Source organism: Panthera leo, chromosome A3 (assembly GCF_018350215.1).
Source record: "Panthera leo isolate Ple1 chromosome A3, P.leo_Ple1_pat1.1, whole genome shotgun sequence".
NCBI lineage: Eukaryota > Metazoa > Chordata > Mammalia > Carnivora > Felidae > Panthera > Panthera leo.
In genome coordinates this window covers 16,356,192-16,383,460 of record NC_056681.1, presented here as the reverse complement: position 1 = coordinate 16,383,460, position 27,269 = coordinate 16,356,192, and the positions used below count along the sequence as shown (strand labels likewise).

The following is a 27,269-nucleotide window of genomic DNA, read 5'->3' as shown; positions in this document are numbered from 1 at the left end:
GAGTCTGCGGGATGGTGTGAATATTTCTGTTGGTAGGAGCACAGCAAGGTCACGAGTGTGCCAGGCGGGGTGAGTCAGTTTTAACGTGCGAAGTTGCCCGAGCAGATGAGGTTCGGTGAGTGTGAATTTGAACGAGTGCACAGATTGTGCAAGAGCATGAGTGGGCAAGACAGTGAGTTTGTGCCCTAGTGTGAATATTTGCATTTGTGGGAGTGTGCAGGGTCCTGGAAGCCTGTCAGATCATGAGTGTGCGAGGCAGTGTGTGCGCAGAGGGTGACCAAGATCACATGAGTGTGATGTAATGAGATGTAACGTAAGGTCATGCGAGTATTTGAGGTCTTGAGTATGAAAGGAAAGGCAAAATTGAGTGAGGGTGCAAAACCAGTAGAGGTTCAAAGCGTGCGGACTTGTGGGAGCAGGTACATCTATCTATGTGTGAGGTTAAATGCATGCGCATAGTCATCATAGCGTGCAAGGTGGGCTAAGTGCCCAAGTTCCTGTGGAGGTGACATCATGGGGATGTGAGATGTTCTAAGTATGCAAGGCTGTCTGAGTGTTAAAGCACAGAATAACATGTGGCACTTGAGGCTGAGTGTATGAGGTTGTGGGCAGCAGGGAAACTGAGACCATGTAAGACCGTGTGTGTACAGGATAATGGCATGTACAAGGAGGTATCATCAGTGCAGGCCTTGCGTGTCCATCGGTGTGAGCACGTGAGCTCCTGGGAACAAGAGCCTATGTGAGTAGCCTGCCAAAAGCCAGCTCCCTGCCTTCATCTTTATGCCTTCAGCATGCAGGACAGTATCTGCCATAGTGTTCACGGAGTTGAGGGGGGAAATTCAGAGCCTTTGTTTTAACATGAGCTGATACTTTACCCTGGTTAACCAAGAAAGGCCCCAAATGGCCTTCTTCCCAGCAAATGCCCAGGATGGCTAAGGAACTGAAACGGCTGGCCAGGTAAGGGATTCCTAAGCTCAACCCAACAGGCAGGCTCCCGTTCGGGCCTTTGCACTGGCCGGTATCTCTGCTTGGAACTCCTTCCCTCCAGATACGCTTCATGTCTCTGCTCAGTGAGGCCTATCCTGACCACCCTATTTAAAATTGCCATCAGGGGGCGCCTGGGTGGCGCAGTCGGTTAAGCGTCCGACTTCAGCCAGGTCACGATCTCGCGGTCCGTGAGTTCGAGCCCCGCATCGGGCTCTGGGCTGATGGCTCGGAGCCTGGAGCCTGTTTCCGATTCTGTGTCTCCCTCTCTCTCTGCCCCTCCCCCGTTCATGCTCTGTCTCTCTCTGTCCCAAAAATAAATAAAAAACGTTGAAAAAAAAAAAATTTAAAAAAAAATAAAAAAAAAATAAAATAAAATTGCCATCTGCCTGAGCACAAGCACCCTTATCTACCCCTTATCTACTGTTTTCTATAGTATGTATCCTCTCTAACATATCATATGACTTAATTGTTGCATTTATTGCTTTTCTTTCCTCACTAGACTGGAAATCCATGAGGGCAGGGATCTTTCCTGTTTTGGTCTCTGATGTAGCCCCAGCATCTACAATAGGGCCTGGCACATAGGGGTGCTCTGTAAATATTTGCTGATTGATTGGCTGAACCTCCCCAGAAACTCCATCTCATTGTGTGACCTTGGGCAACTCTCTTCCCTTCTTAAGGCCTCGATCGCCCTGTCAATGACATGTTAGATATGAAACTCTCTAAAGTTTGGCCTAACTCTGAGACACTGGAATTCTAGAAGGACCTGCATTGTGACTCTGCAGGGGAAGGACAGCATGTCCCTATGACTCTATACTATCTGGTCCCTCCCAGCCCAGGCTACTCCACCTTGGGCCCCTATTCCCACCCCGCCCCCATCACTTTCTGCATGAAGAGACTGCATTAAGAGTCATGTACAGTGCCGAGGGCTCATTTAAACATCTCAAAGTTCCTATCAGGTGGGTCCCTTGATGATGCTCATTTACAGGAAAGGAAGTTGGTGGTCTGAGAGGTTAAGTGACTTGACCAAGGAGGCAGAATCCAAACCCAAGTCTATCTGATGCCCGAAGTTCACACTCTGAGCCCCCAGTTCTCTATCCTGGATGCCCTTCAGAAGCTCTAAAAAATACCAGTTTCTGGGCCTCACCACCAGAAAGTCTGGCTTAATTTGTTTGCAGCCTCTCTACAGGCAGGCACACAGCCAGCAGTGAGAGGGACATCAGAGCTCTCCTCCTGTCAGTGACCAGCCATGGAAAGCCAATGACCATGGAATATGAGCTATAAAAGGGCCAAAGGGAAGTGGAGAGAGAGAAAGGAGATATCACTGGACATGATCTCATAGAAGAAGATGCAAATATGATCTCCATTTCACAGGTGGATGATTCAGAGAGACTGTGTGACTTGCCCAAAGTCACCTAGTAAGGAAGGAGCAGAACTGGGGTATGAACCCAACGTCTGACTCAAGCTGAGGAAGTGGGAAAATGGGTTTGTGTGGCAGGTGCAGAGAGCAGAGCAAAGAGAACGTGGTCCAGGGGATGAGAAAGTGGAGAGTTAAAACTAATGTGTTCCCCTTTCTAAGCTCATTCACATGTGGTCACATTGTATGGGAGGCAAGGGGACAGACAGAAACTTGCAGTCAGAGACAAACTGATCTCAAATATCTAATCTGGAGAACCTTGGACAAGTTACTTCTTCAGATTTTCAATTTGCTTATCTGGAAAATGGAAAAATAATACCCACCTTCTAGGGTTTGGGGAAGATTAAAAAGGAAACAACAACAGAAAAGGAAACAACCCCGGGTTCCTGGGTGGCTCAGTTGGTTAAGCGTCCGACTTCAGCTCAGGTCATGATTTCATGGTTCGTGGGTTTGAACCCTGCATTGGGCTCTCTGCTAACAGCTCAGAGCCTGGAGCCTGCTTCGGATTCTGTGTCTCCCTGTCTCTCTCTGCCCTACCCCTGCTTGTGTTCTGTATCTCTCTCTCTCAAAAATAAATAAATTAAAATTTTTTTAAAAAATGGAAACAACCCAAATGTCCATCAACTGGTAAATGGATGGACGGTGGTCAGCCACACAGTGGAATACTGGTCAGCGTTAAAAAGGAATAGACTGCTGGCATATCCAACATGGATGGATCTCAAAAACATGCTAAGTGAATAAAGCCGGAGATGAAAGAATACAAGCTGTGCGATTCCAACTACATAAAACCCTGGAAAAAAAACCCTAAAGTATAGTGACAGAAAGCAGATCTGTGGTTACCAGGGCTGCAGGTAGGAGGGATCTACCAGAGAGGGGTACAAGGGAACTTTCCGAACTGATGGAAATGTTCTACACCTTGATTGTACTGGTGGTTACACAGGTGTATACATTTGTCAAGACCGTGCACTTAAAATGAATTCTCTGCCTGGAAACTATACCTTGATGTAATAAATAATCTAATTTGTAAATAAATTTTTAAGAAAAAAACCACTCCAGCACAGCATTCTGCAAATAGCCATTGGAAAATCCTGTCAACTCTCCTTTCCAAGTGACTCTGAAACCCGGCCACTTCTCACACCCCCCTGCTACTAGGCGGTAGCCTGAGCCACTGTTGTCTCTCGTCCTGGATTTTCATAATGGCTGCCACGCTGGTCTCTCTCTGTCTGTGCGCCTCTGTCCATTCCTAGCTCACTAATCACAGAGATTCTGTCCAAATGTAATAAAGTCAAAAATCACGACACTGCTCTGCCTCTTCTCATTCAGAGGAAAAGCTGAAGTCCTTAGTGATCCACAGACCTAACCTGATCTCATCCCCATCACTCCTCTGTCCTCACATCCCTCCATTCCTCCTTTCCCTCACTCCACTCTGGCCACAAAGTCCTCCTTATTGTTCCTCCCGTTCCATGAGCCATGCCCCTGCTTCGGGGCCTTTCTGTTTGCTGCTCCCTCTGCCTGAAACAGTCTTCCTCCAGAAATCTGCACAGCTCACTCCCAGAGAGGTATTTAATGGTTCCTATAAGACCCACCCAAGGTGACAAAGCTAATAAATGTACCAAAACTCCCATCCATGTCCAGCTGTGCTCCTTACTGTGCTCAGAAGAAAGAAGAAAAACAAATATTTGAAAGGAGAAAGTGAACAAGAATGGAGCAGAGAAGTTGGTAACCTGGGAGAAAGACAGAGGACATCTAATCTCTGGGTTGGACACATTTGTGAAATTAAATCAACCAATCTACCTTTAGCTTAAAGTTGGCGTGAGATGGGCTGACATGGTCCCTTTAAGCCCAAGAGAAACTGAGATTGCTCTTGGCCACCAGCTGGGGAGGAAACGGCCAGGCTATATTAGGAAACTTACAAGCAAGTGGCAAGAGGCACAGACACCCAGGGGAGACTGGGAGTGACGGGGCCCTGGGAAGGGGGAAAAGCCAAGTGCTGGGGCCATCCCCAGCCTGACTCTCTCTAAGACAGGACAGCTCTCCCTGGGGACTGGAAGAACGCAGCATCTGCATCTGAAGAGAGGGAAAAGGAGGACCCTGCCCACAGCCATCTGGCTAAGATGAGCTTTCTATGGAAGGAAGTGCTTCCTGATCACCTTTGGGCTGGCCCCTCACTTGGCCTTGTAGACTCTACAGGGATTCTCACTGCCCTCAGGGTAAGAGGCAGGATTCTCAGCCTCTGACCCCCTCTCCAGTCACATTTGCCTTTCCACCTCAGGACCTTTGCACATGCTCCTGCCGCCCTCCACCTCTTCTCAGCATGCTCTTCCCTTCTCTCTTCCCCTGGCCAACTTCTTTTGATATTTCAAGTTTCAGCTTAAATATGACTTCATCCAGGAGGGTTTCTTGAACCCTGCCCCCTGAGTACTGCCATATGATGTCATGTCTCCCTGTTCTTCTTGGCACTTTTCCCAATTGCAATTAAATAACTGTTAAGGTCATTTGTCCACCATAAGCCTTTCCCACTGGACTTTGGCTTCCAAGAGGGAGGGAGCCATATCCAGCTTATTCCTGCTATGATCCCAGCATCTAGCACAATTCCCAGGCCCAAGGAAGCCTACAGTAAACGTCTGATGAATCTGTATCTTCTCTGCAGTGATACCCTTCCATTCTTCCAGGGGCAGGAACCACATTTTCTTTTTTCCTTCATGACTCAGCACATGGTAAGTACTCAATAGTGACTGGCAGTGGCTGCCAATGTGGTCAGGTCTAGATTTAGCAGCCCAAACCCTGGAAATTATTGGGGTACATGTAAAAGGCTGGTAAATACAGTTCTGTCCCTCAGACCAGGCTCCTAAAGTTAATAAAACCTGAATATCATCTTCCCCCTGCAGTTGCCCTTCTGGTTTAGTACAGAATAAGCTGGGTTTCAACCTTGACTCTGATGCCAAATAGTTCTAAAACATGTCGAACTATTTAAGCCTGCTGAGCCTCAGCTTGTCCTTCTTAAAATGGAGATAATGATACATACTTTAGATCATTGTTCATTCACTTGTTTGAATTTAACGAGTATTTGCTATGGAACTGGAATTCTTGGTGTTAGATACTGGGGACACAGTGATAAATAGACATGATCTCCACCCTCAAGAGGCATAGAGTTGAGCGCCAAGGATAGACTAGATTTAAGCAACCACCACAGAAATAAATGTTAGGCAGCCACACCAGTGATGCAGAGTGATAATGGTCCAGGCCTTAGGTGGTGAGGGAGGATTGGCGGACCAAGGAATAAATGAACCGTATGAACACAGTAAGTGCTCAATAAAGGCTAGTTTTGGCAGGCTAGAATCTTTGCTCAGAAAAGCTCGCCCAGAAAGGATTAACTGGAGAGTTGAAAAGGAGCCGGGGAGGACAGAAAGAACTCAGAGGGAGAGAACGAGCCCAGCTCCAATTTTCCACCTACGTCTGCTTGCTTGTAAGAAAGCAGGCTTATGCGCTGGGATGCCCAGGCTTGGCTGCTTTGGCCACATCTCTGACCCAGGAGGCCTTAAAGTTTCTGTCCTTGGGAGGAAGAAAATTTGGGGGGGGGGGTCTCTTCATCAATGAGACCTGCCTCCACACCCTCTAGACACACATGAGAGAGTAGTTTCTGGAAACCATATTTATAGTACAAGATCCACCCTTTGGGGGAGAGATTATGACTTAACTGACGTGGACACTGGAGTTTTTTAAAGCACCTCTGATGGCTCAAATATGCAACTTGAGTAAGAGCTGCAAAACTCTACACTAGCCTCTCGTTAACCAGTTGGCTCCGTTCCTTCTGTCAAACCTGTGACATGCCGTACCTGGCAGGTGTCATGCAGATCCCAGTGGTTACCCAATAGTGGATTTCTCCTTTGCTGATGGAACCTCGTTCTGTTCAAGGGCCCAGACCTCCTTCCTGGGCCTCAGAGAAAGGTTCCTTATCCAGGGGTAAATCCTGATTGCTCTCAGCCAGACTTCATGTCTACTTACCTTGCCAATGATTGGATTCGATGTGAGCATTTGATGAAATCCAGCAGTGAGACCGGAGGGAAAGTTTGCTGGGGGGCGGACCAGGGAGGCAGGAAAGAGTTCCTAGTTCTTTTAAGGAGAAACATGCAGGCATATACTCTTCTGCTGCTGGGTATTGCTGCATGTGGAGGTGACCCCTGGAGCTGTGGCAGCCAACCTAGTACCATGAAGCCACTGAGAATAGAGTTGACACTATATGGATGCAGAGCAAAACATGGCAGGACCCTGGGTCCTTGTTGACATTGTTGAGCCTCCAAGTTAACCAATTCTGAGACTCTCCTACCTCTGGATTCTTCTTTATGTGAGACTATAAATATCCTTATTGTTTAGGTCTGTGCTGTCCAACATGGCAGCCAGGAGACACAGGTGGTTATTGAGCACCAGATTGCAAAGAATTGGCACCAAAAAAATGTAAAATACATCACTAATAATTATATATTGATTACATGTAGAGATGGTATTTTGGTTAATGGGTCAAATAAAATATATATTTTTTAAGGAGGCTCCACACCCAACATGGAGCCCAACGCAGACCCTGAAATCAAGCTGAGATCAAGAGTCAGATGCTTAACCAACTGAGCCATCCAGGTGCCCCTAAATAAAATATATTATTAAAATTAATTTCACCTTTTTTACGTGTGGCTACTAGAAAATTTTAAATTACATCTGTAGCCCACATTATATTTCTATAGAAAATGCTTGTTTAATTCACTTGGAGTTAGGGTTTTCTGTTTCCCACAGACAAAAAAATATCCTAACAGGTATCGGTGTCATCATTGTGATTTTATAGTTGGAACAATCGAAACTAAGAATTCAAATTACTTGCTTCAAGTATAGCAGCTGTTGGTGGTCACAGCCAGGTGTCCTGACCAGTGCTTTCTCCTCTACGCCTCTAGGAATCTGAGAACACCCCTTACGAGCTAAAGGTTTGCAATCCTTCATCCAGACCTCAGCTCTGAAGGGAGCGGACCATTTCAGAAACCCAAGGGAAGTCTAGGAGATCCAGAACCCACTTTGACCCAGAGAAGAGACATGTGGCCCAGACCAGGGATTCTGCCTCCAAATACAGAATGGACACTGAGAACATCACCCCCTCTGGCCAGTGACACCTGCCTATTTCCAGGAAACTGTCTGAGGTCTGAACACCAGTGTCCCTGGAAGGCTGAACAGAGATGGAGAGAGAAGAATCAGGGCTAACTCCTCTCCTGTGGTCCCCGCTGCCTATGGAAGTCCTGACCCGACAGTCCATTGTCTTCATGACCTGGTCCCAATTCACCCTCCTAGTTTTGTCTTCCCAAATCCACCAAAGCCCAGCTTCAAAGTCATCTCCTCCAGAAAACCTTCCTGGAGTATCTTTTTTCCTCCATACTCTCATTGCTTGAGACATTTGTCACTTCTTACCTCTTATACAGCTATCTCATCTATATCTTATCTATTTGGTCTAATAGCCATTCTTGGTCCTTCCTCAAATCCTTTCCCATAGTGTCAGATGTCAGCACAAGATCTTTGGACAGGACTATGGAAGTGTCATCAGCAGATCTCAGACATTGTTTAAGATGGAGAATGGCAGGCAGGGGACTGAGCAACCGAGAGTCCAGAAGTCAGTGGCTCTTGTCCAGGTGCACCAAAATTGGGCCATGTAAACCAGGAATGCACAGCAGTGAACAAGCATGCCCTTATGCCACAGATACCTATATAGATGCTCCTAAATATAGGGGACCCATCCCAGCTCAATTCTAACCCACCTTGATAAATACCATGGACCAGTGTCCCTGAGAAAGCAAGCCAGGCCTGAGACATCTTTGGGGGCAGCAGAATAATGGAAATTGTTTGGGCTTTGGAAACAGACGGACCTGACTCTGAATATTTCTTTAATTTCCCCCACTTCTCTTTATCTTCACCCTGTCCATCTAGTCCAGGCTGCACCAGTGCCTCCTGGTTAACTACAACAGCATCTCCCCTGGTCTCCTGCCTCCCCTGATGCTGCAGTCCACCCTTTGCTGCTGCCAGAGTCGTCATCTTAATAAGATGTAGATCTGATCAGGTGACCCTGCCTAAAACCCTGCAGTGGTTTCCGAGTGCCTCAAGGATAGTCTTGGGTCCCTAGGAAGCCAAGACTGCATGTGAGTGATTTTGGGGGAATACTCTTGGGATGAGCATCTGTAAGGAAGGAAGGAAGGAATCTTCTGGATTCAACTGCAGAAGAAGTTGAACTTCTTCAAGTTGAACAAGCCAAGGCTTGTAGTGATCCCATGGGGATCTCTGGAGCTAGTATGGCCCTTCAGAGTTGTCCAAAGAGGCTGGGTCTTTGGACTCCTGTATCAAGCAGTCATTAGCTCTGGGTTGCCCACTGATCTAGGCAGCTCCTTCTGACAGACAACAGTGCCTGGCTGTGAGCCATCAGCGACCAGTGGTCCTGGCAGCAAGGGGAAGGAGGACTCTGCCCCTGGCGGGTATCTGAGGGTGTCCTGCAGCGTCTACTGCTGGAGTATTTACATGGGTTCTCTAGCAGAGGTCTCAGACTCTCATCAACAAATGTTTGCTCCCTTCACCTCATGGGAAAGGATTGCAAGGTAACCAGTCATCCCAGTTTGCCCGAGACTGAGGGATTTCCCAAGATTAGGAGTTTCAGTACTAAAACCAGGACAGTTCCCAGGCAAAGCAGGCTGCTTGGTTACCCTTCATCTGGGTGAGAAGGAAAAAAGGGCATGTCATATTAGCACAATGTTCAATGGTGTGCTGGTAGAATAGCTCTTCGGAAAAATAAACAAACAACCCTGATTTTGTAGTGCTAGCCAATTTCCATCTTGTAAGTATACCCACCGCGGCCAGACAGGCTACCAACAGTTGAACAGCCAGCTTGCAAAATTCCTGAAAATTTAGTAATGGGCTCTCATGAGATGGTAGCAACTGGTGCCAGCACCCGTATGTAATACAGACTGGTATGTTCCTGATACCTACAAATGTGCAGCATGTTCACTGACAACCTCAACTTCAAGGTGAGACTATCTCAATCCCGAGAATAAGTGGCCCTCCGAGACCACCTAGTTCAAGGCAACAAGTAATCTGTCATATGGTCCATCTCTTACCCACAGTGTGTCCACAACAGTAATTGCTAATCAGTCATGATCCTGATATGGCTGAGCATAGGACCCCTTATCACATCTTCAGGTAGCTATAGTCAATTAGCTGGTGTTGCATATAAGAAAAAAGTGACTTACCCTTGGGAGTAAGTGTGGTTCAGCCCCCTCATTTTACAGAGGAGGAAGCTTGCACACAGAGAGGTGGAGGGGCCTGCCTAAGGCCACACAACCCGGCCATAGCTCATCTGAGATTAAAGAATAGATCTACTGCCTTGCCAGCTCTTTCAATCCCACCTCGCTTTGAACTGCTGAATATCCCAGAATGGAGAGGAACAAAGGGGGAATCTTTTGAGATCTGAGCCTAGATTCTGGGGAACTTTGCTTAGAGCCTCCAAACCTTTTTTGTACCCTGACAGTTTCTTTTCTTTTCTTTTTTCTTTTTGTTTTTTGGTGGTTTTTTTTGTGTTTTTTTTTTTTTGAGAGAGAGAGAGAGGCAGAATGAGAGGGAGAGAGAGGATCCCAAGCAGGATCTGCACCCCCTGCACAGAGCCCAATGCGGGGCTCAAACCCACGAACCATGAGATCATGCCCTGAGCTGAAACCAAGAGTCAGACGCTCAACCAACTGAGCCAACCAGGCGCCTCACCCTGAAGGCTTTTTATTTGTATATGTAAGTGTTGTATATGTGTTGGTGGTCAGGACACTCTTTAAAAATATAAAAGTTGGGGTGCCTGAGTGGCTCAGTCAGTTAAGCATCCAACGTCAGCTTAGGTCATGATCTCACAGTTGGTGAGTTCAAGCCCCACATTGGGCTCTGCACTGTCAGCTTCGGATACTCTCTATCTCTCTCTTTCTCTCTCTCTCTCTCCCTCCCCAACTTTCTCTCTCTCAAAATACAGAACTTGGAACAAAATTATAAAAATCATATATGCTCACTGCACAAAATTCAAACAATACAGGAGTATTTAAAATTAAAAACAACAACAACAACAACAACTTGTGTACTATTTCCCCAGGGTGAGAAGGGTAATCACTGTTAACAATCTAGGTCCTAAGAGGCCTTTTCTGCTCATTTACAAGGATATACATATAACAAATAGACTAAATGTTTAGCTGTTCCCCCACTCTACCATTAGCCCCATCACTGAAAACACTGCCTAGCACATAGCACTCAATAAATATTTGTCAAATGGTTCTTGTTCCCTTAAAACGTCTTAGTATAGGTGGGTCTGCCTTTGTCTTTTTAATGGTTTTAGTACTTCATGGCATGGTTCTCTTGAGTTAGTGTAGCAGGCCTTTTGTGTGAGCGTTTAGACTGCATTTCTTTTTTCCCATAACAACCCCAAGGCCTTGTTCTCTGGCTTGCCAGCAAGGTGGCACCAAACTCCCTTCCCACGGCTCCCAAGTGCTGCCGCCCATCAGAGCTCCACTGTCCCTGGTTTCCCGGGATCACCGAAAGGCAACCCAAAGCGGAGAAGCTGGCAGCATTTGTGACCAGCTCCTGGGAGCAGAGTCAGGTTACAGCGGGTGTAGGACAAGTCCCCGTGGCCTGCGGGGCTCCACCATCCCCACATTCAGAGGCTGCTACCCCGGATGACACCCCACAGCTCACACAAGAAGCAGGGAATTAACCAGGCGACATCACCTGGGTGCTGCCAGCCCTGCGGACCAGTCACCTGGGTGAAAGTGCCTTTGCCAGGCTCTGAGTCGGCTCAGTAACCCTGAGGGCCTGGGAAACCAGAAATAATTGGATGTAGGGGAGGCAAAAAGATATCAAAGGGAGAGAGTCTGGGTTCAAAGGAGGCCCCCCATGGTCATTCAGGCCCCCTTTTTCTAAATTTTTTTTGAATGTTTGTTTATATTTGAGAGAGAGAGAGACAGAGAGAGAGAGAGAGAGAGAGAGAGAGAGAGAGAGAAAGAGCAAATGGGGGAAGAGAGAGAGGGAGATAGAGAATCCGAAGCAGGCTCCAGGCTCAAAGCTGTCAGCACAGAGGCCAATGCAGGGCTCAAACTCACAAACTGTGAGATCACGACCTGAGCCAAAGTTGGAGGCTTAACCGACTGAGCCACCCAGGCGCCCCATTTCAGGCTCCCTTTCTATGCTCAGGCCTGCCCACAACCCTCATGCCCAGGTGGCATGTGCAACAGGCATCTCTCACCCACGACGTCCAACACTGAGCTCCTGACCTTCCCTCTTCGAACTCTTGGCCCATCTCAGGTCAGGGCAATGCCATCTTTCCGAGGCTTAGGCCAAAGCCTTGGAGCCATCCTGGACTCCTCTTTCTCTCACTCCCCCTATCCAATCTATCAGCAAAATCTATTGATGCTACCTTCATAGTAGATCCAGAATTCAGCCACCTCTCCACCTCTGCCACCATCAGATGGTGGCCCAAGCTTGTATTCTCACCTGTCAGTAAGCTCACTGATTTGTTTCCCTGCTTCTACCTTTCTGCACCACCTCCTCTCCCCAGTCTCTCAACAGAGTAGCCAAAGGAATCCCTTTAAACAAGATCTGACCATGTCACTCTTATAGGCCTCATTTTTCTCATAGTAAAAGCCAGATTCTTATGATGGCCTACGAGGCCCTGCATAAACTGCCTCCTCTCCACACCTTCCTGGCAGGAATGGTGTATATATAGGTGATGCTGTGCCCTCCTCTGTACATCCCATCAAGGGCCTGTGTTGTAAGACCGTCCTGTCATCAGTGATGTGAAATTTGATCACTTTACTAAGATGAATCCTTTACCCATAAAGGATTCAAATTTAATTAAAAATAAAAGTCTTAAAAACATCATGTGTGCAGGGGCACCTGGGTGGCTTAGTCAGCTGAGCGTTTGACTTCGACTCAGGTCATGATCTTACTGTCTGTGGGTTTCAGCCCTGAGTCGCGCTCTGTGCTGACAGCTCAGAGGCTGGAGCCTGCTTCGGATTCTCTGTCTCCCTCTCTCTCTGCCCCTCCCCCACTCGTGCTCTGTCTCTCTGTCTCTCTCTTTCTCTCAAAAAATAAACATTAAAAAAATTTTAAAAAAACCCATCGTCACTGTGCATGCCAAATAGAGCATTTCCTGCAGGCTGTGTGCAGCCCTCAGGCCTCAGTGTGTGACCCCCACTCTACATTGCCCAGATGATGGTCAACAGCATAGGCTTGGATACTTCCAGGCTCACGGTGCTCACTACTTGCCTGGGGAGAAGGGGTTCTGGCCTTCCCACAGCCCCTGGATCATTCTATAGATTTTTCCAGGTGGGTCTGGGCCAGTCAACTCTCAGTTATAGAGGAACGAGTAGGGGTCCTGGATGCTTCATTCGTGACCAGACCTAACTGTCCACCTAACTGGCTCTAGCTCCAGAAGGGGTAGAAGAGAACAAGGGTAGCCCTCTGGTCTAGGGCAGGAAGCAACACCATCCCCCCGTTCAGCCTGCACCCCAACCTCAACCAGGGCCCTCAGAAAATGAGGCTCAACATTCCTCACAAGGGTGTGGCAGCAAGGGCTGGTCCAGGGAACAGCTGTTGGGGACATGGAATTAGCAGGCTCTGGAAACAAGCAAGCCTCATGAATCCCAAGGGCCTGGCCTTGGACAGGAGCATGTGTGCAGAGACTTGGCCAATTGGACACACACATCACAGAAAGCAAAGCTGCAGAGAAGAAAGACTAATTGTGTCCACTTCCCTGTCTCCCTGAGGGTCTGCTCGGCTCTCCTGGGGTCCCAGATAAAGCCAAGAAGCTGCCATGACAGCAGCTCAGCCGGCTGTCACACTGGCCCTCTGGCTGTGAACTGGGACATGAGATTTTCAAGATGAGGTTAAATTATGCTGATTCTACATTCGAAATGGAATCGTGCCTGGCAGGAGTTCCATCAACACTGGCAGGACTCAAGGCAGAACTAATTGAATCAAAGTCTTAGCTTATTAACTGCTCCCAAGTCAAAAGCTAGTTTCTGTGCTGAAACAGTCTCCCCAAAACAGCTGTGGTTCAGACCATCCTGAATTAGTTCACCCTCTAGACGGTGAAGGGAATGCAAGAAAGGAGAATAGTTTCAGCACTTTCTATGTGCCAGGCATTATGCTAAGTGCTTTTTATGTGTTATCTCATTCCATTGTTTCAGCCATGTTTTGAAGGAGAATGTGATATCCCTAAGGGAAAAAAGGAAATGGAAGCTCAGAGTGCCCACGTTCAAAGATTTAGGAAGTGGCACAGCAGGGGAGCACCTGGGTGGCTCGGTTGGTTGAGGGACCAACTTCAGCTCAGGTCATGATCACGTAGTTTGTGAGTTTGAGCCCCACATTGGGCTCTGTGCTGACAGCTAGGAGCCTGGAGCCTGCTTTGGATTCTATGTCTCCCTCTCTGTCTCAGCCTCTCCCCTGCTATCTCTCTCTCAAATAAATTAAAAATAAAAAAATAGAATTAAATTAAAAAAAATTTTTTTAAAGAAAGAAGTGGCACAGTGGGCATTTGAACGCAGATCTGGCTACTGCAAGCCCCACATGCTAAGTCCCACGTGCCCCTCTTAGGACTTCCACGCTTGATTTTTAATAGCAATCGAGAAATTTTAAACTAAAAGATGTTCCTTTTAAATCTGAAAAAGAACAAAAAAAAATCCCACTGGAACTAAAAAATTAATTTAGCAGGGTAAATTAATTGATTCAAAGTCAATGACAAAAATAATTGCATTTCTATAACCTAGCAATGAACAATTGGAAAAATGAAATTTAAAATTCCATTTACAATATCGTTTAAAAAGCTTGTAACTTTATTCAATGAAAAAAAGTGTGCAAAACACTGAAAACTCCAAAACATTGCTAAGTGAAATTAAAGACTTAAATAAATAGGGACTTATACCACGTCCATGGATTGGAAGTGTCACTACTGTTAAATTATCCATTCTCTGTAAATTGATGTATAGGTCTAAGGCATTTCTTTTAAGTTTTTGTTTGTTTGTTTGTTTTTGAGAGAGAGGGAGTGAGCAGGGAAGAGGCAGAGAAAGGGAGAGAGAGAGAATTCCAAGCAGGCTCTGCACTGCCAGCATGCAGAGTCTGATACAGGGCTCAAACTCATGAACCACGAGATCATGACCTGAGCCGAAATCAAGAGTCGGACACTTAACCTACCAAGCCCCCAGGCGCCCTAGGTCTAAGGCAATTTTAATCACTTTAATGCCTATCAGTCTTTTTACTAGAATGAACAAGCTGATTTGATAATGTATATAGAACCGGGAATGACCTAGAAGAACCCAGCCATAAGCAAAAAGAGCAAAGTTGGAAGATTTACTCTGATTTTAATATTTACTATAAAATTGACTATAGGGGTGCCTGGGTGGCTCAGTCGGTTAGGTGTCCATCCAACTCTTGAATTCGGCTCAGGTCATGATCTCATGGTTCATGAGTTCGAGCCCCTCATCAGACTCTGAGCTGACAGTGCAGAGCCTGTTTGGGATTCTCTCTCTCTCCCTCTCTCTCTGTCCGCCCCCCCTTGTGCTCTCTGTCTTTTTTTCTCTCTCAAAATAAACTTAAAAAATAAAATTTACTGTAATAAAATAAAATAAAATAAAATAAAATTTACTGTAAAGCTCCAGTAACAAAGGCAATGTGATATTGGCATAAAGGTAGACAAACAGATCAATAGAAAAGATATTCCTGTGGATAATGAATGAATGAATGAATGAATGAATAAAGTTGCTTCAAGGAACACATATCCCAGGCCCAGATAATGGGACACTAGGTATTGCTCAGACCCAGATCCTGGCAAATCCATTTTGCTCCCATGTTCAGAGTCAATTGGGCTAAAATGAGCTTAAGCCATCAGCTTTAGGCAAGAGAAAGAAAATTGGATCCAGAGAGCAGAAGCTTGGGTTTTTGACCCAGTTGTCATAGCTAAACATGTAATAATAATAATAATAATAATAATAATAATAGCACTAACCCACATGTTAAATTCTGTTCTAAGTGCTATACTCTATCAGGGCAGAGTTTAATTCTGTCAACAGGATGGAATAAAAGAGATAATAGCAAGTACTGCATATAGGAAGGGAAATATTTTTCAGTGATATATTTCAGTTTTACATTTGTGTGTGTATGTCTAGAATTACAATGTGAAATACCTAACTTATAGCGGGTTGTAGTCATAAAGATGTAAACACCGCTAGGGTAGTCAATGAAAGTATTAAGAAGCCTGAATAGTATAAAACGTGTAAGATTCCTAGCACAGAGCCCGGCACAGAGTAAAGACACAGTAAGTGGCTCATGCAGATATGGCCGTTGTCAAGGCCTGCTTCATGAGCATACCCCCTGTGTCATAGCTCCAGGCTCTGCACTTAGAAGGCCCTGCACTTGGTTTAATTCTTGGCTGTCAGTGTGTTGAAATTCTTAATGATATTGAAGAAGGGGTCTTGTGTTTTCATTTTGCACTAGGTCTCACCCATGGTGTAGCCAGTCTTATTTTGTATAGTTGTTTATTGTTTATTAAAAATAGTTATACTGTGAAATATTTAATTATCACTTACTACCATCCGATTCTATGTCTGCCTCTTACTAGCTAGAGGACCATGAGTAAGAATACAGTGCTTAAATCATGTCTCTGTTTCCTCGTCTGTAAAATCGGGGTGATAACAGTACTTCCCCACGAGGTTGTTGTGAAAGTTTAAATAACATAGCGTGTTCCATGCCAAGAACAGCACCTGGCACATAGTAAGCACACCAAACATATTAACTATTATTATTACTATTGGCTTTATGAACAAAGTCAGCCTTGGGCCTGGTTTTTCCACTGCACATTTGGGGGAGGGGATTGCTGACTAGATAAGTAAGTAGTTCTAGAACTTATTGGAGCACCAGATTACTTTAAGAATCTGAGGGCTCTCTGAGGAAAAACACAGATAACCCATATGCATATGCACACATATTGCCTGCACCCTGATGGGCCTTTGAGGCCAAGGCACGGGCCCCAGATCAAGAACCTAGGAAAGCAAAGATCGCCAATGGCCCTTCCAGTCCTGGAGTCTGTGGGTCCCTGGGGTGGAGACAGCTAGGCCGTCAAAGGGGCATTACTACTTAAGGCCTGGGTGTATGCTTGCTTTGGAGCTTTAAGTCAGCAGCTATTTTTAGTTTTGCTATATATGGCCAGGGCAGGAAGAGGGCTGTAGGCAGGGGAGGGGTGCCATGAGGCTTATAGCAGGGTTTGGGACCCCAGGGGGCACCTTTCCTTCCATCTTCTCCTTCCCGGGGGGGGGGGGGGGGGAGGTTGCTGGAGAGCTTAATTAACCCCCAGCTGAAGTGTCAGGCTTGGAGGAGAGGGAGAGTCTGTGGACGTGGGAATGGAGAGGCTTGGATGAGGGTTCCACGTCAAGTCACTTTAGAATAGTGATTTTCAAATGTTTTTGACCATGACCTGCAGTAGGAAATACATTTATACACACATCATGTAAGAAATACACGATGCATGTAAACACAGAAGTTTTTATACACACACACACACACACACACACACACACACACACACACACATTATATATGTACATATATCTTCAGCTGAACAAATGTTTCAGGAAACAATGCTTTCTTATCCTCTGTGAAACACTCTGATTTTTCTGTTCTGTTCTTTCATTTCTAAAAATGCAGGTCATGACCCACTAAATTGATTTTACTGCCTATTAATGGGTCAATACCTCCAGTTTGGAAAACTGCTGTTTCCTTTGGTTTATTTATTTTTATAAATTTTATGAATGTTTATTTTATTTATTTTGAGAGAGAGAACAAGCGAGCAGGGGAGAGGCAGAGAGAGAGAGAGGGAGGGAGAGAATCTCAAGCAGGCTCCATGCTCAGTGCAGGGCCCGATGTGGGGCTCGAACTCATGAACCATGATATCATGACCTGAGCTGAAATCAAGAGTCGGACACTTAGCCAACTGAGCTACCCAGGTGCCCCTCCTTTAGTTTAGAGGAGGCAGTCACCTGCGACATTTGACCGCAAGGCAAGGTGGGGACTGGAGGAAATGGAACATATTGTCCCTTTGATCAGTCCTTCCGAAAACTGGGGATGAGATGCAACTTTCAGCTTTATTTCCTGGATGGCAGTAAGTTCTGGACCTCCTGACCTGCGTGCACTGTTCTCTCCACCTGGGGCACTCATCTCCCACCCTTGTCACCTGGCTCACTCCATACTTCAGAGCCCGGCTTGCCACTTACTCCAGGAAGCCTTCCTGAATGCCTCAGTCTGATTAGTTGCCCACCTCTTCCTCCCTTAGTTCCCAGTACTTTCCTGCCTAGTACCTAACACACTATAGTACAATTTCTTGTTAGATTCTCTGGAAGATAGGGACCTTGCCCATCCTGTTCATGTCTATACTCCTCCCTCCCACTACCAGTATAGTATAGAGCTAGCTTCATAATAATCACTCAATGCATATTTATTGAATGAGTTAATGAAGGTGAATAGTAATTATAGCAACTACCATTTATTGAGTACCTGTTTATCTCATGAGAAATCTTATGAGAGATTAGCATAGTCCATTTTATTGGTGAGGAAACTAAGGCTCCAAGAGATTAAATAATAGGATAGAGCCACAATAATAACCCAGGGCTGCCTGACTCCTAGCCGTTTCTAATCACAGGATCTTATTTGTCCACATTCTCTTCAGCACTACCCAGGATGGGGCAAAGGGCAGGTCCTTAACAAACCCTCGGGGAACTGATGACAGGTTGATTAAGGAGATTTTCCGAAGCAGTGGCCACATCTAATTTTGGAGAGTTGCACCTCGTGTGTGGCTTGGGAGAGATCTGAGGTTTCCAGGGCCGCTGGATGTGGGACTGTCTCATTCGGAAGAAGAGTCTGGGCCTCTGACAAACCAGAGGAACAGGCCTTCCAGTTACCTAGCCTGAAGAGCTCCTGTGCACACCCAGAATCAAGCCCTGGGCCCTGCAATGCCTACGTGATCTGGCTCACACCTTCAGCTCCAACATCAACCCCTGCCTGTCCCCCTCCACTCTACTCCTGCCACCCTGGCACTCTTGCTGTTCCTCAAGCATGCCAAGTCCAGTCTTGCCTCAGGGCCTTTGTGACCATCATTCCTTCTGCCTGGAAGTCGTTACTCTCTCCCTAGTCCTCCCATCTTGCTTCCCAGGCTACACCATCCAAAAAGTCACCCTCTTCCTTCTCTGCTATTTGTTTCATAACTTTGCTTGCCCACTGCCCTGGCTCCTGGAACTTGCTGTAGGATGGAGCCTGACACCTGGTTGGTGCCCCATAATATTGGTTGCGTGAATGAATGAATGAATGAATGCATGAATGAATAGGTTTCCCCCTTTAAGACACTTTAGGGAAGGAACATTTGGCACCCTGTGCACCACTCTGCATGGGTATCTGACACCCAGCAAGCACTCAAGGATCATCTCCCTGTTGTAGCCAGAGAAGCTGAGGCCTGCTCTCTACTTGTCCCCAGTGCTCAGCGCAGTGTCCAGCATAAACATCCAGTGAATTGAATTGCACCGAATTGCAGACATTCAGCAAACGGCTGATGGTCACCAAATTAGGAAGCGTGGAGCCACAAATTGTCCTCAGCGCTGTCCAATTCCAGCCAGTGCTGTGTAGCTGCCACTGCACCCACAGAAACTCCAGGGACACAACCTCATTAACATGCAGATGCATTTGAGGGTGGGTCCTCACCATGGGCTCACCAATGAGCAGCCCAGTCAGGAGCCCATCCTGTACGTGAGGCCCCTCTGTGTATGCCCACTAGCCTCAGCTTGAGCACAACTTCTGCTCTGGGCTGGCTCATGCCCCTTCCTGCCCCCTCCCCAAACCCACTCTGGGACTGTCCACTGCTCACCCTCTGTCATAGTGATATAATATAACTATGCATGCATCTGACAGATGCCAAAATATATAGTTCTGAGGTATCTGTGTTAGCTCCTCTTCCCCATGGGGCAAGTTACGGAGACTTCATAGAATTATCCTGAGCTGGGGGGAAACTAAATGACCATTTAAAGCAAGAGCCAGCCAATTCTCCTGTAAACAGTTGAATAGTAAATAGTATTGGCTTTGTGGGCCAAAAGGATATTATGCAGGGACTTTCATACAATTTCCACATGTCACAAAGTAGTGTTCTTCTTTTGATTTTTTTCAAATATTCCACCCTTAGCTCACAAGCTGTACAAACACAGGCAGCTGGCCAGTTTGGCCCGCTATCTGTCATTTGCAAGTGCCTGATCTAAAGCATTGCTTCTTAAATTTTAATGTATATGAAAATTTCTAGGCGGGCTTGTTAAAGCAAATGCCTAGGCCCGCCCTCAAGATTTGGATTTGGATTCCGAAGGTCTAGTTGGGGCCCCTGATTTTGAATTTTGAATTGGTGGATAGATGATGCTGATACTGTCTACTGACCACATTTTGAGCAGCGCTGACATTCTAAAACCGATTTTGTGGATGAGGAAACTGAGGCTCAACTAAGTGATACGTGCAGTTGTACCCAGTGGATGATGTGATGATATCTTCTCTGCCACTCCCCACGGCTGTTTGCCACAGAAAATTCCTCTCCATTCCCTTAACCCACCGGGCACGCTCATGCTTTTGAGCTTCTTACTCGTTCTCTCCTGCTCTCACACCCTCTCTAAAGCAATTTTCCCAACAAGATCCAGCTCAGATGTCACCTCTTCTAAAGCAGCCCCTGACCTCCTCAAATCTAACTTCTCTGCCACAGCACTCTGTACCTACTCATGTATAATGGCTTGTTTAAAGCCAATCTTTGAAGCCTTGGGCTGTATCTTATTCCTCTTTATATCTAACTCTTTTCATAATACCTGGCAAATAGGAGGTACCACAGAAATATGCACTAAATGAAAGGATGGATAGATGGATGAATGAATGTGTGGGTGGATGATTAGATGGGTGGGTGGGTGGATGGATGGGTGAATGAATGAACACTTCATGATCTATTGCTTGAAAATAACTTTCATGGCAAAGTTGAGATTAGACCCAAATTCTTCTAGAGCACAAGCCAGAGTATATTCCATGGCTGTTTGTAAGCCTAGCATGCAAACAGTAGTAGTTAGGTTTTACTGAATGTGTGTTGAGTGTGTATTTATACAGCAGGTCTTGTCCTAAACACCGCTGCCAGCCCTCTCAATGGCCCTGTCATTGGCCCCACCTTTACTGACAAGGAAATGGATTCTGAGAGAGGTAGGGCAGCTTGCCCGGTGCCACACAGCAAATAGCGTCCTGGCTCCTCTGATTCTGTGTCATATCGCCCCTCCTTCTTCCCACCCTCCACCAGTCTCCCTCACTCATCGGCCCCCTCTGTGGGGCCCCAGGCCGGGCTCACCTCCATCTGCATAGGTCTCCGTGCCGTAGCCATCCTGCAGGCCATTGTTCCAAGTGCCCTCATACTTGGCACCGCTGCTGCTGCTCTGTCGGGTTCCGTAGCGTCCCTTGAAGCCGTGTGTCCACTCGCCCTTGTAGAGCCAGCGTCCCTTGGTCTCTATGCCCAGCCCATGCCGTTTGCCCTGGCTCCAGTATCCCTCGAAGGTGTTCCCACTGGGCCAGGTGTAGACGCCCGCCACTTCGAAACCAAAGTTCCAGGAGCCCGAGTATTCGCCCTGGCCCTTGGGGCCCGTGCACAGTCCATGTCCATGGGCCTTTCCCCCCTCCCAGCCCCCACAGTACGCCCCGCCATCATCAAAGTCAAAGCGGCCCCCACTCATCTCATCATAGCCCCTGACAACCTCACCGTCCTCCAGCGTGGGGGAGAGAGGGTGATGGGGGGGGTTGCCAGAGACACTCTCCAAGCACACTCAGGGCTGGACGCCCCTGACTCACCACTGTGCCCCAGGAGGGGGAAAGCAAGATGCCACCAGAGACTGAATGAGCCCAGGAACCAAATCAGCACTGGGTCGGCTGGTCAGTGCCATGCCTGGGAGGCCCCCACTCAACCAGCCAGAGGAAGGCTGCCGGTTGGGAAGGAAGCAGGAGGGCAAGATTCAAAGTCTCCATAGAGCGTCCCAAGTCTGGCTTCCCTGGAGTCAAAGGAAAAACGGTGTGATCCCTTTAAGAAGCACAGTGAAAGGGGTGGGGTGGAGGGGTCCCCAGTCTGTTTCAAAGTGGAGAAATTCCTCCTTGGTGACAGCCCCCAGCCCGAGGCTGAATTCCTGCAGCCGGCTGGCCCCCTTCTCCACCCAGTGGGTGTGCGGGGCTGTCCATCTCCCAGCCGCTGCCCCGCCCCTCTCCAATCCTGCCCTCCTCCTGGGACGGAAAGGTCAGTGTTGCCCTAACAAGGCCATTGGATCTCTGAGGCTGCTCCCAAAATAACCCCCTGGCCAGCCCAGCCTCCTTCGAAGCGGGAGGGGTGTTTCAAATCGGGCTAGTGCTCCAGACCCAGCAGAGAGGCTGGAGGGGCAAGGAAGGGCAGCGGAGAACTAAGTGTAGGCAGCTGGGACAGTTTGGTGGCTTTTCTTCCCCTGGGTATGAGCTCCCTTCCACCTCCAGCGTCCCTGGCTGGCCGGAGTCTGCAGAAAGAGAACAGGCAGAGGGATCGGGGAAGGGAGGGGAAAGGAGGACTAGAGGAACACCCAGTCCTGGAACACTTAAAATCCCCCAGAGCAGAGCGATTGGCAAATCTCAGCCCCACCACCACTCACATGCCCTAACAGGACCCGGGGCTATCCACGCTGCCAGCCTCATAAAGGAATCTGGTGACCTAAAGAGAAAGGAACGGGCATGGTTCACATATGCTTTTGAAAGCAGAGGAGGGAACTCGGGAAGAGAAGTGAGGTTCTGGAAACAGATTCTGGAAGATAGAGCAAATCTGAGTCCAGGGCTCACGCACAACCCCCAGTCCCCCTCTGCACCCCTGGGAACACCTGGCAAAGAGTCCAGAAAAGGCACCGATGGCTCCCTTTCTCTCTTCTCTGAGGGGCGAGGAAACTGTCTTTATCTCTGAGACACAGGGTTGCTGGTTATTTGGAATGAGGTTGTCTTAGCGGTACTCAAAGATCATGATTTTTTAAAAATATCCCCTTTCCAAGCTTTCTTTCTCTGGTGTCCTCAGGGCCTGTGAGGCCAGACTTCAGAAAGCTCTTGGGGCAGAGTCGGGAGCAAAGGGCCTGCGTGGATTCCTAGCACTCAGGTTCCCACCAAACTCCAGTGAAAGGGACAAATAAATCTCCGTGACATGAAGCTGGGGCCAGGACTAATGATTGGAAATCCCAACTGAGCCCAGGGTTAACAGGAGTATAGAGTAATTCTGGGAAAGGTAGGAGACACCAAGAACAGGAAGTGGGCGGGGGGTGGGGGTGGGGAGATGTAGAGATATGGAGAGGGGGGAGGATAGAAATCACTTAAAAAGGAAGCCCAGAAGGCATTTGAGAACTACTGGACTATTATCTGACTTCAAACTTATCTGACATACTCCAAATCCCACGATGACTCAGGCCACTTGAAGTCACTGCGGAAGATTTGTCCTTGTTTCAGAAATGGACAGAACATGATGTCTCCCTTCATCCCAGCTGACTCCAGTTCTTACTGGTTCCTTCGCTGTTAAAGAGCCCCATCTGGGCCCACGTTTCACCTCCAGGCAGAAACACCCAGCCTCTGAGCTCACCAACACCGGCAGCTTGCCGAGCTGACGGGCAGCAAGTAGCAGTAGGTAAAGACTGCATCGTCTAGGTGTTTGACTCACCATCCAGCCAGTGAATGGATTCGACTGACAGATTTTAAGAATGCCTCGCTGCCGGCCCAAGAGAGCTCTGCTTTTGCCACTTATCACCAAGGTCACTGGAGAATCACAGGTTTCTTCCCAACTCTGCTCTCAAGGGGAGAGGGGAGAACCGCTCACAGTGGAAGTTAGAGGGGTTTGAATTGCCCAAGTTAATACTCTTTGTAGTTAAACACTAGGCAAATCACCATAATCCTGTTCTAAGACTGGGGGGCTGCCGTGTCCTACTGTGCTGTTCCACCTGATAAATTTAGCCACTGTTCATCCGTGCAGCTCCCTATGGTGGTTCCCTACCAAGGGTGGGTACACTTAAGATTTAAATTCAACTCCTGTTGAACTTATAAACAGATTCCAGAGCCCTCTCCCCCAACCCCAAATCAATGATAGATTGTTCCGGGAAAAACCTCAGGTAGTTTTATTCTTTTTAAAACTCCTCAGATAAACCCTTATCAGTCAGTTAAGCGTCCAACTTCGGCTCAGGTCATGATCTTGCCTTTTTTGAGTTTGAGCCCCACGTCGGTCTCTGTGCTGACAGCTCAGAGCCTGGAGCCTGCTTTAGATTCTGTCTCTCTCTCTCTCTCTGCCCCTCCCCTGCTTGGGCTCTCTCTCAAAAATAAATAAACATTAAATAAAAAAAAAATAAAACTTCTCAGACGGATCTGACTCATTTCTGGTTAAGAACCATTGTATGGAGGCACCTGGGTGGCTCAGTTGGTTAAGCATCTGACTTCAGCTCAGGTCATGATCTCACGGTTTGTGAGTTCAAGCTCTTCATCGGGCTCCGTTGCTGATAGTGTGGAGCCTGCTTGGGATTCTCACTCTCCTCTCTCCCTGCCCCTTCCCCACATGCATGTGTGCTCTCACTCTCAAAATAAATAAATAAACAACAACAAAAAAGAATCACTGTATGTTTTTAAATTAAGAAACTCTTTCTTAATAGCATTTACACATTCGTGAATCCAGTACCCTATAGGTACTGGATAAGTATACGGTAGGTAGTTGTGGATTTGTGTTCAAATCCCAGTTCTGCCCCTCACAAGGTGTGACCTTGGACCAATTGTTAATTTCCCTAAGCCACAAACCCTTCAACTGTAAAAGTACCTGTCTCAAAGGATTATTAGTATTCAGGATAACAGTATCTTCCTTCTTTGGTTGGGTGAGGATTATGTAGGTTGGTATCTAAAAAGGCTTAGAACACACTAACACCTAATAAACGTTAGCTAATTAAAAATTATCCTCACGTGATAAGTTGCTCTTCAAATAGAATGCTTAATAAGATAGTCACCAATGAGTTGAGAGTCACTGCCTAAATACCAAACCCCTTGACACGGAGGCATTCCTTACTCTACACAGTCCATGTTTACTCAACCTTGTCCTGTGGTTTGTCACTTTTTAAACTGATAAACCATGTTATTGGTAAAGGGACACTTTGATTTCCTTAAAAGTTTAAGGAAATTTTTTGCCCAGTTTGGTATTGGCCTTAGGTGATTAGTGTCGAACTTCTCACGTTTTTGCCCCTCCCTTTAAGCCAAATGCATTTCAGGGAAAGGGCGACCTCTTGAGGCCATCCGTGTCTGTCAACAGATTATCATCAGGAAAACCAAGTTCCTCAGACAGAAGGGAATTTACTAAACTTGGAATGAATTCTAAACTGCTTTTAAAGGTAGCTGTCCCATTCTTGCTTTTCCCCAGGTCTTTCCGTGCTCCGTGGTTCTGTTCTTTGATCAGAAAGGGTAATCATTCGCTTCCTGTTTCCTTCTCACTTCGCAGGTGGGACTGCTTCCTAGAGAGCCTGGAGGGGAGGGACCCGAAAATCCAGAAGAGAGAGAGAGGGTCTGCACCCAGAAATCCACTGGAGTACTTCTCAGCTGCAGAAGCCCCGCCTCCCCAGACAAGGTTGCTGGCTGGGTTAGGTGCCTTCGCACATTCGGGCTCTTCCTCCAAAGTAAGTTGTTTGAAGGATTAGCTTCATTTCAAAAAAAAAAAAAAAAAAAGCACGAACCCCGTACTAAGTGCCCGGCACTCGGGCCCATCTGTGTCTGCCCAGCGCCTGCACATTGTAGGTGCTCACCTTTCCTTCTCTGCACCACTTGGCAGCTTACAACTCTCTTCTTAGTTAAATGCTTTTTCACCTGGCTGATAGGCCTGCTCTCTCTGTTCTGCTCCTGCCTCACTGGCTGCTCCTACTTAGTCTTTGGCTAGTTCCTTTTCATTCTGCCGACTTCTCTACTGTGGGAATGTCCCAGAGCTTGGTCCTCTGTCTGGTTCTTCATCTACATTCACTTCCTAGGCGGTCTCCTCCAGTCTGAGCTTTAAATGTCCATAGGCTAACGACTCCTAAATTTGTGTCTCCAGCCTATGCCTGCCTCTCTGCTGATCTCTAGTCATAGGTCCACCACCAACTCAACATGGCCACAGGGTGTCTCATAAGCACCTCGGAAGACAGGAGCAAAATCAGACTCCCGACCTCTCCCGTATCTGCTCCTCGAGCCAACTCCCAGCTTCTGAAATCCTTTAGAGTCCTTAATTCCAGTCTTCCTCTCACACCCTGTATCCAATCCACTGACAAATCCCCTCAGCTCTACCTCCACCATACTTCCAGAATACACCTTTTCCTCTGCACTGCCAAGTGTCCAAGCCACCGAAAGCCATTGCCTGATTTACTGCAGTAGCCTCCTGCCTCCTTGCCTCCTCTTGCCCTGCTCCCCTGGGTCCACACAGAGCAGCCAGTGCCCTCTGTAAAGGCCAGTCTGATACCTCTCCTCCAAACTCCTCTCGCCTCTCCTCACCTCTCCTCCAAACCACCCAATGGCTCCTCACCTCGTTCAGGAGTCGCAGCCTTTAAAATGGCCTGTGAGGCCCTCTGTGATATGCCCCTGCCCCATGCTTCTGTGACCTTGCCTGCCTCAAGCCTCCTTGTCATCTTTGCTGTTCGTCAGGAATGCCCTTCCCCCAAATATCCACGAGGCTCACTCCCTCACTTTCTTCAGGTCTCAGCTCAAATGTCACCCACCTCATCACAGGAGCTTCTCTGACCACCCTGCCCCCTCCCCAAGCCCTTATGATCTCGGAATCCTCTTCTCTCCACTGAGGGCAAGGGTGTAGTTCTGCTCCCAGCATTTAGTATCACGTGCCTGATGCTGTAGGCACTCTAGGAATATTTGCCGAATAAATGGGATGAATGAATGTTGTTATTAAAGGCACATTGTCAGGATGCTACTTTTGAAAACATTAGAGTAAAATTCCTCAATCCACGATCTGGGTGCATTCAAGAAAGATTGCTTCAGTAAACTGCACTTGCAGAAGGTCAAGTGTTCCAATGTGAGACACTCATGTGAAAGCTGGCCCAACTGGGTCTAAGCAGAGTAATTTTTAGCCTCAAGATTCATATTTTGAGAAGATTTTGACCGAGGTGTAAATACTTAAAATTGATTCCCATGAATCTGGAATGCTTAGCCTTCATCCAAGTTTGGATTTCTTTAACAGGTTACTCAGCCACTGGAACTTTGTCCTGACACCACTCCTCATGACAACTGTGAAAGGAAGGTGCATCTTTCTTCGTTCCCTGGTGACTGTTCTGTTAGCATACAGAATTAAGTAAACAACCAGGTCACCCGATTGAAAAGCAAACTAAAAAGGACTTGAGACTTAAAGATGAGGAACCATCTTTATTCAAGTAACACGCTAAGCCCGATTTGCTCCACTCTCGCCAGTACAGAAGGTAAAGCAAGACACGGGTCGTGGAGGTGAGGGGGTGGGTGGTAGACACCTTTACAATAGAAACTATAATGGCCTCAATTAGTGGTTCTCAAAATATGGTCTAGGGATCTACTCTTCCAGGAGGTCTGTGAGGTCAAAACTACTTTCAGATTAACATGTTAACCGCCTTTTTCATGCCCATTCCCCAAAAGTGTAGTACAGAATTTTTTAGAGGTCACACAACATGCAGTGTTCACAAGAGGCTGAATGCAGAAGCAGATAGGAGACTAGCTGTCTTCTGTTGAGCTGAACATGAAAGAAATTTGCAAAAATGTAAAACACTGC

At 47.1% G+C, this 27,269-nt stretch overlaps 1 protein-coding gene and 2 long non-coding RNA genes across 4 annotated transcripts in view; 2 read left to right on the top strand and 1 right to left on the bottom strand.

Moving 5' to 3' along the window:
- The window catches only part of JPH2 (junctophilin 2), a 69,282-nt gene extending 47,510 nt beyond the window's left edge, over positions 1-21,772 (bottom strand). For both annotated transcript variants that reach the window (XR_006200404.1, XM_042930907.1), the window contains exon 1: positions 20,838-21,772. Coding sequence is in view for 1 of the 2 variants with exons in the window: in XM_042930907.1 (XP_042786841.1) it covers positions 20,838-21,216 (379 nt within the window). In the remaining variant the exon portion in view is untranslated. The remainder of the gene's footprint in view (positions 1-20,837) is intronic.
- Positions 3-27,180, top strand: LOC122215515. Its single transcript, XR_006200406.1, has 3 exons — positions 3-69; positions 24,996-25,170; positions 26,712-27,180. It is a non-coding gene; the product is annotated as an uncharacterized LOC122215515 (long non-coding RNA).
- LOC122215514 lies at positions 1,820-8,718 on the top strand. Its single transcript, XR_006200405.1, has 3 exons — positions 1,820-1,943; positions 5,052-5,118; positions 7,342-8,718. It is a non-coding gene; the product is annotated as an uncharacterized LOC122215514 (long non-coding RNA).
- Positions 27,181-27,269: the final 89 nt, after the last annotated feature.